The sequence below is a fragment of the Adiantum capillus-veneris genome, unplaced genomic scaffold, assembly GCF_014529385.1.
Source record: "Adiantum capillus-veneris isolate H3 unplaced genomic scaffold, ASM1452938v2 Hic_scaffold_282, whole genome shotgun sequence".
Classification (NCBI taxonomy): Eukaryota; Viridiplantae; Streptophyta; class Polypodiopsida; order Polypodiales; family Pteridaceae; genus Adiantum; species Adiantum capillus-veneris.
Genome location: NW_028221407.1, coordinates 93,166 through 103,791, shown reverse-complemented (window position 1 = coordinate 103,791; position 10,626 = coordinate 93,166). Strand labels below are relative to the sequence as shown.

At 42.4% G+C, this 10,626-nt stretch overlaps 1 protein-coding gene across 2 annotated transcripts; it reads left to right on the top strand.

The window, feature by feature from the left end:
• The first annotated feature begins 2,817 nt into the window (after positions 1 to 2,817).
• On the top strand, positions 2,818 to 6,051 carry LOC147417319 (uncharacterized). Of its 2 annotated transcripts, XM_086507719.1 has the most exons (3): positions 2,818 to 4,002; positions 4,073 to 4,170; positions 4,719 to 6,051. In XM_086507719.1, exons 1-3 carry the CDS (start codon positions 3,571 to 3,573, stop codon positions 4,807 to 4,809), a joined length of 621 nt encoding a protein of 206 aa, XP_086363845.1. In that variant the 5' UTR covers positions 2,818 to 3,570; the 3' UTR covers positions 4,810 to 6,051. The 2 variants fall into 2 exon arrangements, 1 of the variants encoding a protein (XP_086363845.1); XR_015187384.1 differs by having other exon boundaries at positions 2,933 to 4,245.
• Positions 6,052 to 10,626: the final 4,575 nt, after the last annotated feature.

The window sequence follows — 10,626 nt, the reverse complement described above, 5'->3', positions numbered from 1 at the left end:
TCATCACACTTATAGAAGTAGTGTGTTGATATCAACAATTGGTGGAAGTGGGTGTTTTGAATGCCAAAACATACAAGAGTTTCCTTCTCTTCTTTCATAGTCACCCTTCAGTTCTTTTCAAGCTTAGGATCAAGCTATGCAATCTTTTACAAGGTGATTTATTGGCTAGTATGCAAAAAATAGATGCATTTGAATAAAAATATGGATTTATAGTTGGATTTCATGGCAAATGTTAGCTTACGAAAACGGTTATTATGATCGAGAAACCATATTTTAGAGTTGTTACCATTGTAAGATTCACTTGTTGCTATTGTGGACCCACATTAAAGAATTGTATTCAAAAGAGAAACATATTGTTAATTGTGTGTGAGTGTGTGTGTGTGTGTGTGTGAGAGAGAGAGAGAGAGAGAGAGAGAGAGAGAGAGAGAGAGAGAAGAGAGAGAGAGAGAGAGAGAGAGAGGTACCTCATTGTTAAAAAGTAAGGTAGTAGTAAAACTTGAAATTCCCTCGAATTTCCCAACAATCACATACTTTTTGCGTGTTTTTGTTTTTGGTCCTTTGAAGCCACCTTGCAAATGGTGTGGTGTACAAATTGGTGAAAATATGGAGGATGCTCGTCAAAAATCAACTGTGGGTTGAGCAATGAAGCTTGGGTAAAACTTGCATCAATAGAAGAAGATTCAAGTGGGTGGAGAGATACTTTGATGAAAGGCTTAGCCTTGGAGCGGTTTACACATTGCAGTGAGTTGATGGGTATAGGTTGAAGCCACTATATTATTGCTTCACGGTTGTACATACCAGGTTACTTGGGTTGCGTTGGCCTTCAAGTGGGAGTTTGTTGGGATTCAGGCCAACTGGCCGGACATCCCACTTACTACTAACCCATCTACTAACTTAATCTATATACACTTATTCTTTAATACAAAAGAATAAGGAGTTGCAACAGGATAACATTGTTGTGCGCTCTACCTAAAGCAGGCGTCTCTTTCTCTCTGCTCTCGCACTTGCACTTGCACACTCTTCCCGCGGCACCTTCACCCCCCCTCCCCCCCGCCTTTTCCTAATGGATTCTACTCTGCGCGCGCGCACACACACACATTTACATGCATAAATGAAGAAGGAGAGAGAGAGAGAGAGAGAGAGAGAGAGAGAGAGAGAGAGAGAGATACCTCATTCATTTGACGTAGGTTGCTTAGTGACGTAGATGCAATCTTCTTGCACGCTGTTGTAATATGTAATCTTTGTTTGCAAATGAATGTGCGTGGTAGATTTGTTAGGAAATGGATTATAAGAGAAAGAAGGAGATAGATAGATAGAGAGAGAGAAATGGATTATGAGAGAGAGAGAGAGAGAGAGAGAGAGAGAGAGGGAGGAAAGCTAACATTTGCCATGGAATCCAACTATACATCCACATTTTTATTCAAATGTATCTGTTTTTTGCATACTAGCCAAGAAATCACCTTGTAAAAGATTGCATAGCTTGATCCTAAGCTTGAAAAGAACTGAAGGGTGACTATGAAAGAAGAGAAGGAAACTCTTGTATGTTTTGGCATTCAAAACACCCACTTCCACCAATTGTTGATATCAACACACTACTTCTATAAGTGTGGTGATGTTTCATTGGAAGGAGGAAAAGTTCAAGGAGTTCTTTAATATGCGATTAAGAAAATTCTTTAACCTTAAGTATGTTGTGACCAAGCTTAGAGTAGTGGGTATAAATAGTTATGATATTTTTCATAAAAATAAGTAATTTCTACTAGTAAGTATTGTACATCTAAAGAATGTATGCTTGTTTTTGAATTTTCTTTTACCTCTTTTCCACCCCTTTTTCTTCTCTCTTACATTAAAACCACACCTACATATTATAAAAGGTTTGTTTTTGTTGGGAAAGCATAGAGATGGGAAAGCAGATGGAGCAAGAGCTTATACGGAGAGAGAGAGAGAGAGAGAGAGAGAGAGAGAGAGAGAGAGGCACCTCTCATTGTTAAAAAGTAAGGTAGTAGTAAAACTTGAAATTCCCTCGGATTTCCCAACAATCACACACTTTTTGTGTGTTTTTGTTTTTGGTCCTTTGAAGCCACCTTGCAAATGGTGTGGTGTACAAATTGGTGAAAATATGAAGGATGCTCGTCAAAAATCAACTATGGGTTGAGCAATGAAGCTTGGGTAAAACTTGCATCAATAGAAGAAGATTGAAGTGGGTGGAGAGGAGTGGAGGGGTGGGGCTTGAAGCGATTCTATGTATTTACTATGGCAAGCATATGGGTATTACTTGGGCAAGAATGTGGGTATACTATGGCAAAATCCTGTGTGTTTACTACACTGGATTGGCTTTCACTCAAAAGGAGGGGGGGTGTAACTTGTAACTTGGGGATGTGTGAGTGAGGGTCTTGGAAGGAAGGAACAAGACAGAGCGTGAGAACAACCTTGTACGTGGAGAATCCAGCGGTAGAGGCTATATGGGGAAGTGCATCCCAACAGTGAGCTCTTTATGGTTTACTGGCGGTGGAAAGTAAATATGGGCATGGCCCCCTTCGCTTGCTGCCCTACGAGCCTTCCATCCCAAGGCCCTTCCTTGCAAATAAAGGGAAAGAAAGTGCTTTTCTGTCCAAAAGCACTCGAGTAGCTGGTCCCGACAAAGGGCCTTCTCCTTGGTAAAATTCTGCACCCTCTCTCTCTCTCTCTCTCTCTCATCAGCGCCATGCACATTGCACCACCCTCTTGTATTGCCCACGTCCCCTCCCAGCTCCTGCAATTGCATGCATGCACACAGCCACCTCTCTCTCTCTCTCTCTCTCTCTCATCACATGCAGCCACACCCCAGGTTACACTAAGGCTCTCTCAATGACTCTCTCTCTATCTCTTGAACGCCACACTGCAGTGACTGCACAGTGCACCTTCGCTCTCTCCCCCCCTCCCCCCCTCCTCACACACACGCGCGCACACACACGAGATAGATTATAAGACCAATACGTGATATCTCTCTCTCTCTCTCTCACACACACACACACAATACACAGGAGAATCGGAGATAGATCACAGGACAAATACGTGATCTCTCTCTCTCTCTCTCTCTGAGAACACACACACACATTCGCGCGCAGTCAAACTTCAAACGTCAAAGGCGAGAGCAATGCCCCCTCTTTTCCACCTACATGCATGAGCAAGGCGGATACTTCATTCTCCTTCCTGCAACGACCTTCTCTCTCTCTCTCTCTCTCTCTCTCTCTCTCTCTCTCACACACACACAGACACACACACAGCTGGCTAGATCTGGGGCAGCTCAAACGCAGATTCACTCTTTCTCTCTCTACCAGACTCCTCAAATTTGAATCCGGCCGCCCTCTCTCTCCCAGTTACCTACATGCATGAGCAAGGCGGATAGGTCATTCTCCTTTTCTCTCTCTCTCTCTCTCTCTCTCTCTCTCTCTCTCTCACAGCGGGGCTTCAGCTGCAGCTGCAACTGCTAGTAGGACGTCCATCGTCTTAAATGGTTTGTCACGACAAGAGCAGCAGCGTAAACGATTGCAGCATATTAAGACGACGTAGCAGCTGGCTGCAGCTGGTCCTATGTCGCCACTCCTTAAAGCAGTGATTGTCGCTAACGGCTTGGGCATGCTCCTCTCTTTGCTGCTTCTGCAGCTCTTCATGAGCTTCTGCCACACTACTACTAGCGCCATTGATGCGGCGGCCCGTGCAGCCGCTCTTAATTCCCTCGCCGCTGCGGAATTGCAGGTCGCGTTTTGCCCGCGCCGTCTGCTTCTCGCTGCACAATTACATGCTCACCAAGTTGAGCTCATCAAGCTGCAACTCTATCAAAACAAACCCAGTTACCCCAATCCACCCACTTCTCCAAAGAGTGCTTTAGTGGCGGCCCAGCTTGTGGATTCTTCCCACACTTTCATCAACAATGCTGCCATTCCCCCACAATTAAGCAACAGCTCCAGCTCAACAATATCCACCGCAGACATTCATCAAAATCAGCAGCAACAGGACCTTCAAGTGGGCAGTACTGCGGCCCCCCATGATGACCAGGATACTGATGAACAAGAGAAACGCTACGTACCTGCAGGACCCAACCCTCTCCACAACCGCTAACGATTTGCTGGCTGCACCTACACCATTTGCCGGCGCCGCAGCATCTGATCAACTTCTGCTCCAACTATCAAGGTCTTCTCCTACAATAATTTTCACATTGTGACTTACCAAGCTTCTGTGAGGGAGGCGCACCGCTTACCTAGCTAAGTATGTGGTGTCTCCCCAACGGAAATTATTCGTGATGTTAAACATTACTTGCAAACAAGGAGAAAGAGCCCATTTTCCTACATGAGAGAATGTCGAAATCTTCTTTTGGTCGACATTAAGGGCTATGAATTATAGGCTAGGACATTAATTACAGCCAAGCCCCAGCTCTACAAGATTAGGCCCTCGCACATGAGTGAAAGCTCATGAGCATTAGCTAATTGGTTGTAAATGCTTCCCTAGAAATAGAATTCATTAGTGAATTAATGCAGCCTCTAATTATATGTGGACATATGCATTCTTTTAGCTGCATGATAGGTTTCTCACGTACATATATGTATGCATATATTATACTGTCCTCTCTTTCTTTGTTTCTCAAGCCTCTCTTTGTGTCAACATCAGTACATATTGAGAGAGAGAGAGAGAGAGAGAGAGAGAGAGCATCTTTCTACTTACCTTGTTTCCTTGATGCACAGATATGGTCCCCTTCTCCGAAACAAAAGCTACTTCCAGTTGGCGGAGGGGTTGCCAGCTTGCAAGGGCAATAATCACATACACAAGGAATGACGCATTAATTGCCTGCAGAGAATAAATTACCTTGATTAAGAAGGGGATTAGGAAGGAGGGCCCATTTCTAATCCAATATCGCCCCATTCTCGTGTGCAGAAAAGCGATGTTTCTAATTCTCTCTGTTTTCTCAAAATTTTTGCTAGCGAGTACACACATGATCATGCTCTCCACGTGCAACTTGCAGGGGCCGCGCCCAATCTCATCTCATGTAATTTATCACAGAGAGTTTGCACGTATATTGTTTGGTATCAATCCACATCAAATGTCAGGTTTTTTGAGTGGACCCAAAAGGAAAAGTCTGGACTCTGGTTTCTAGTTTTCCACACCAAGGTACCAACATATGCACCCTCTAGATTTATATGACACTCTTCTCAACAAGCATATTATAAGTGTCTTGCTTAGATTCTTTCAAACAAGTAGGACGCTTTAATAAAAGCCTTCTCCGACTCCCGAGTAGCGAGCTGCCTAAGCAATATAGAATCAATGTTAATCACTGCGTTGCCCGCATCAGCTAGTCTTATAATTTATCACAGCTGCGTATGATGCAGAGTACCTAGAGCCTCTTCACCTGGCCCAACCCCACTTTGGCACCTCCCGCGATGCCCCCAAAACTCCACAAGTTTAAGAATCATGAGCGTAAAGTGTACAGGTTGATCAACCCCCTTCCTGCATGCTCAGAACCTCCTTCGCAGTGGCAAAAATCGACATTGTTTAAATATCACAGCAAGGAAAATCATACGTGGGATCCAACGCTATGAAGGCAGAGAAAAGGTGCACAGGGGTGGAGCAGAGCTGGTAGAGAGTGGTGGGAAGGTGAGAGAAAGTGCACAGCAAACCAGGACGCAAGAGAGAGAAAAGCATGGGGTGGGCAACATGAGCTTGCCATGGCCACGCGCAACCTGAGAGAGAGAGAGAAGATGACCCTGCTCTCGCTACGTCATTCCTACATCTTCTGATCGCGATCTCTCGACCTTTCCTTGTTGCCGCAGGTTTTGGAAGCCCTCTTCTTTATTCTTATTAAAAACCTTACCCTTTGCTTTCTACATCTCTTAGGATGGCGGCGGAAGAGACCCCGCCTGGTGCTGTTCACAAAAGGTGGAACTTCCTTGGAAGAAATTCAAACCATTGGCTGCGTGTTGTGGTTGTAAGAGTGGAAGACGTTACATGCGCGCATGTTGGTCATTATACACATTTGAGCATGTTTTCTATAGCGTTTGCAAGAGCTGTTACAATTGGGCCCACTTGTGTTGACACAATGGATGTAGTTCGCTCAATCTCTGTATCTTTAGCAATGCTTTCCTCGTTGAGATCTCGCAATTATCACTTAAGTCAATCGCGTCCAGACTGCATGCTTCCTAAGTTAGGTGTTTTTTGTTATACAAAATAGCATGCAAATCTTTGTTGAATAGTCCCTCCAAAAATAGTGAGATAAGTCTTTTTCAACTTCGCACATCTGTCTATATATTGTCTCATCCGACTCACAATATTTTTGACAAATTTTCCCTGTTTTTGTTTGAAACTTTAGATTTGCGTCATTGTGCTATGCTTGGTTCTAAACTTTTAACAAACACCAACAAATCTCATTGCCAAAGTTCGTAAATCGCTTATCGATTTAAGAGATATGGTTTGGAGCCAAGTTAAGGCTTTGCCTTCTAGAATCATTCCAAACCCCTCAATTTGTGTATAAGAAGTCGATTATGCGTTCAACTCTCAAAATCCGTCTGAAGTTCGCTAAATGGTCATACGGATCCCTTGACCCATTTTTGGAAGTCTATTGGTCTGACTCTACGGTTATGCTCAGCATCCACTCTCTCTCTTCTACTAGAGGTTTTTCTCATTAAACCGTCAAACCAGTTGTTTGGTAGATGTGACTCATGTGGACCTCTCCTTGTCGTAGTGTCACCCATTCTCTCCCTGTTATAGGTGGTTTCTACATTTCTTCACCTGGTTCCATCATTGAGGTGACTGCCCATGGTTGTGCTTCCTCTTTAATTGATCATACTATCATTGGCTCTATCATTTGGACCTCCATTATGTTCAATTTCATGTACCATTCATGTAATCACTTCTCAAATGGAATGTCCCTGGTATTTGGTATGTTCAATCTCCTTAGGAGTCATCATAACCAAATCAACGTTGTTATAACAATCCCTAAAGAGATGGACTGGTAGTTCTTCTAAGCCCTTCTCCTTGATCTTGAAAATATACATATCTTCAAGGGTGTCAATTGTTCTGGTTTGGCATGGGTAGTTCATATCAAATACGTGACATTTTTGGCTTCCCAACAATAGACTCCAAACCTAGGGTTGTCATCAGTGGGTATGCGTTTCAAAGGTTTGGTATCTATCAAGTCATATCCTTCTCATTCTAGCACGGGAGGTTCTTCTTTCATAGCCTGATTAGGAATCAGAGTATCACCCTGCAATCCCCATTTGTCTACTAAATCAGGATCATGTATCTTGAAGTATTGCACCCCATTTTGGTCCATATAGAAGTTGTCCTATTTGTTTGTCCTAACCTCCTCTTCAAACTCAAGAGTATGTTCATCTATCCTTACTACAAATTTCTCGTTAGGATCCAAGTAAATTTGAGCTTTGTACTTGTTGGTTTTAAAGAAGGTCAAGATATGCTTGAACTTGAGAGACTACCCACTTGTTGAGTGAGTAAAAAAAGAAGACATCTCAGAGCTTGAGTCGAAATAAGTGTCTAACACTTCTTCCGCAATAGTTTCTAACGGTCTCCCTTGGTTTACACTCTCTTCTATGGAAGCTCTGCTCCTATTCTCTCTTAAGGTACCCAAGTTCTCCAAAACTCTATTAGATCTTAAGTTGATATATGGGCTCACACAACTTCATTGGAAAGACACTTCAAATGTGGAAAGTTGCCCTTAGTTTCAAACACTGTACTTCCGCTCCTTGTCTCGCCCTTTTTTGCAAAGTCGTAATTCCTTGCACACTAGTACTTCAAATCATATGTGATTCCACAATTGCCAATTTGAAGTCACAAAATATCTAAAAATTTCTATTTTCAAGCACTAGAGACACCCAATATGCCCCAACTCTAAAAAATTTCTTAGGCTATCTTAGGCGTGCCTAAGATGACTGCACCTCTCTGTGGAGGTAAATTCAACTTATATCACATGGATAGGCTCCCCACAACTTGACAAAGATAACCCTTGTCTCAATTTCACAAAATGACCCTCCTAGTGAGAAATTTATCTTCGGTGTGCTTAAGAGAAATCTACTCTATTTTAGCATTTTTTTGCCCAATGTGACTAATTGTGTAGGTTTCTATTTGTGATTTCAAGCTTGTACAATGAAATTACATTAAGTTTGAACTATTTGCCAATGTTTTGTCACCCTTTTTGATCCCGTTGTAAAGGTTTCCAGCTTTCTTGGTGTTTTTTGTCCTTGCACAACTCCACACTTGATCAAACTTGCTCAGGAGATGTATTATGGTCTAATAATACCCTATGAATAGAAAGTTTGGCAAAATGCTCCCTCTCAGTGGAATTTTATCTTCAATGCACCTAAGATACAACTCTACCAGATTTTGATATTTTTCAATTTTTATTTCACAGATTGATTTTCCCACAAGTTTTAGGATTTATTTACACTTTGATTTTAGGTTTTATCCAGAATTGACATTTGCTTTGTTAATTTTCTCTGAGCCTCACCACATCAATGCTAGCAAAGCACATACATAAAATGTCAATTTGTCGAACGTAGCTGACTCAACTAGTGCATGGAGGCTACAAGAGATAGCGAATCCCTCAAAAAATCCAAGTCTTATGTGCTCTTGCCTAAATCAATCTCAGATGTGTGTCAAACCTCAAAGGCAACTTTTCCTACCAGAAGCTTTATCCGATGATTTTGTATAGCTACGATGCTCCAAATGCAATGAAACTTACTACTTAGAATGTGCAGAGTATCAGCATCCCCATATGCTTAAATGTCATTTTTGATACTCGGACAAAGTCACACGTAAGATAAACAACCTATTTTGGGCAGGTCGATTTCGGCCTCCGAAACACTCCATGGATTCCTTAGGTGTGCTCTATCTACCACTATGGTCGAAAATCAGTTTAGATGCTTGTATTGTGGGTAGAGAATGAAAAATCAACATTGTAATATCATAGCAAGGAAAATCATACGTGGGATCCAGCACTATGAAGGTAGAGAAAAGCTGCACAGGGGTGGAGTAGAGCTGGTAGAGAGTGGTGGGAAGGTGATAGAGAGTGCACAGCAAACCAGGATGCAAGAGAGAGAAAAGCATGGGGCGTCGGGCAACACTGAGCTCGCCATGGCCACAGGCAACTTGTGTGTGTGTGTGTGTGTGTGTGTGTGAGAGAGAGAGAGAGAGAGAGAGAGAGAGAGAGAGAGAGAGAGAGAGAGAGAGAGAGAGAGAAAAGATGGCCTTGCTCTCGCTATGTTGATCACGTTCTCTCGACCTTTTCTTATTGCCGCAGGTTCTGGAAGCCCTCTTCTTGATTCTTAATTAAAACCTTACTCTTTACTTTCAACATCTCTTAGGATGGGTTCACAACTCGGCGGCAGAAGAGACCCCTGCTCAAAGGCGCTTGCAGGTGAAAGTATGCACATCAGGTTTCTTCCACCTTGGTGCTGTTGACAAAAGGTGGAACTTCCACGGAAGAGCGTGAGCTTACATGGAGGCTAGAAATCCAAACCATTGGCTGTGTGTTGTGGTTGTAAGAGCGGAAGACGTTACATGCACGCATGTTAGTCATCATATTGGTCACATATTTGAGCATGTCTTCTATATCGTTTGCAAGAGCTTTTTAAATTGGGCCCACTTGTGCTGACACAGTGGATATAGTTTGCTTATTCTATGTATCTTTAGCAATGCTCTCCTCGTTGAAATCTCACAATTATCACTTAAGTCAATCGCGTCCAGACTGCATGCTTCTTAAGTTATGTGTTTTTTGCTATACAAAATAGCATGCAAATCGTTGTTCAATAATCCCTCCATAAATAGTGAGACAAGTCTTTCCTCGGTTGGGATTTTCAACTTCGAGCATCTGTCTATATATTGTCTCATCCGAGTCACATTATCTTTGACAATTTCTCCTTGTTTTGTTTGAAACTTTAGATTTGTGCTACTGTACTATGCTGGATTCTCATTTTTTAACAAGCACCAACAAATCTCATTGCCAAAGTTCGTAAATAGGTTATTGATTTAAGAGGTATGGTCTAAACCAAGTTAAGGCCTTGCCTTCTAGGGTCATTCCAAACCCCTCAAACTAAGTATGAAAGTTGGTTATGCCTTCAACTCTCAAAACCTGTCTAAAGTTCGCTAAGTGGTCAAATGGATCCCCTAACCCATTGTACTTTTTAATCCATTTTTGGAAGTCTATTGGTCTGACTAGACTCTACGGTTAGGCTCAGCTTCCGCTCTTTCTCTTCTAGTAGAGGTTTTTTCCATTAAACCGACAAACTAGTTGTTTGGTAGATGTGACTCATGTGGACCTCTCCTTGTCATAGGGTCACCCATTCTTTCCCTCTTATAGGTGGTTTCTACATTTCTTCCCCTGGTTCCATCATTGAGGTGGGTGCCCTTGGCTGTGGTTCCTCTTTGATTGATCATACTATCATTGGCTCTATCATTTGGATCTCCATTATGTTCAATTTCATGTACCATTCTGTAATCACTTCTCGAATGGAATGTCCCTGGTATGTGGTATGTTCAATCTCCTTAGGAGTCATCATAACCAAATTGTTGTTATAACAATCCCTAAAGAGATGGATCGGTAGTTCTGTTAAGCCCTTCTCCTTGATCTTGAAAATATACATATCT

Excerpts from the sequence above, each read along its gene's own strand:
- LOC147417319 (XM_086507719.1), top strand. The coding sequence starts at position 3,571 with ATGTCGCCACTCCTTAAAGCAGTGATTGTCGCTAACGGCTTGGGCATG. Across the intron at positions 4,003-4,072 it reads AGCAGCAACAGGACCTTCAA|GACCCAACCCTCTCCACAAC; the intron begins GTGGGCAGTACT and ends ACGTACCTGCAG. Across the intron at positions 4,171-4,718 it reads CTTCTGCTCCAACTATCAAG|ATATGGTCCCCTTCTCCGAA; the intron begins GTCTTCTCCTAC and ends CTTGATGCACAG.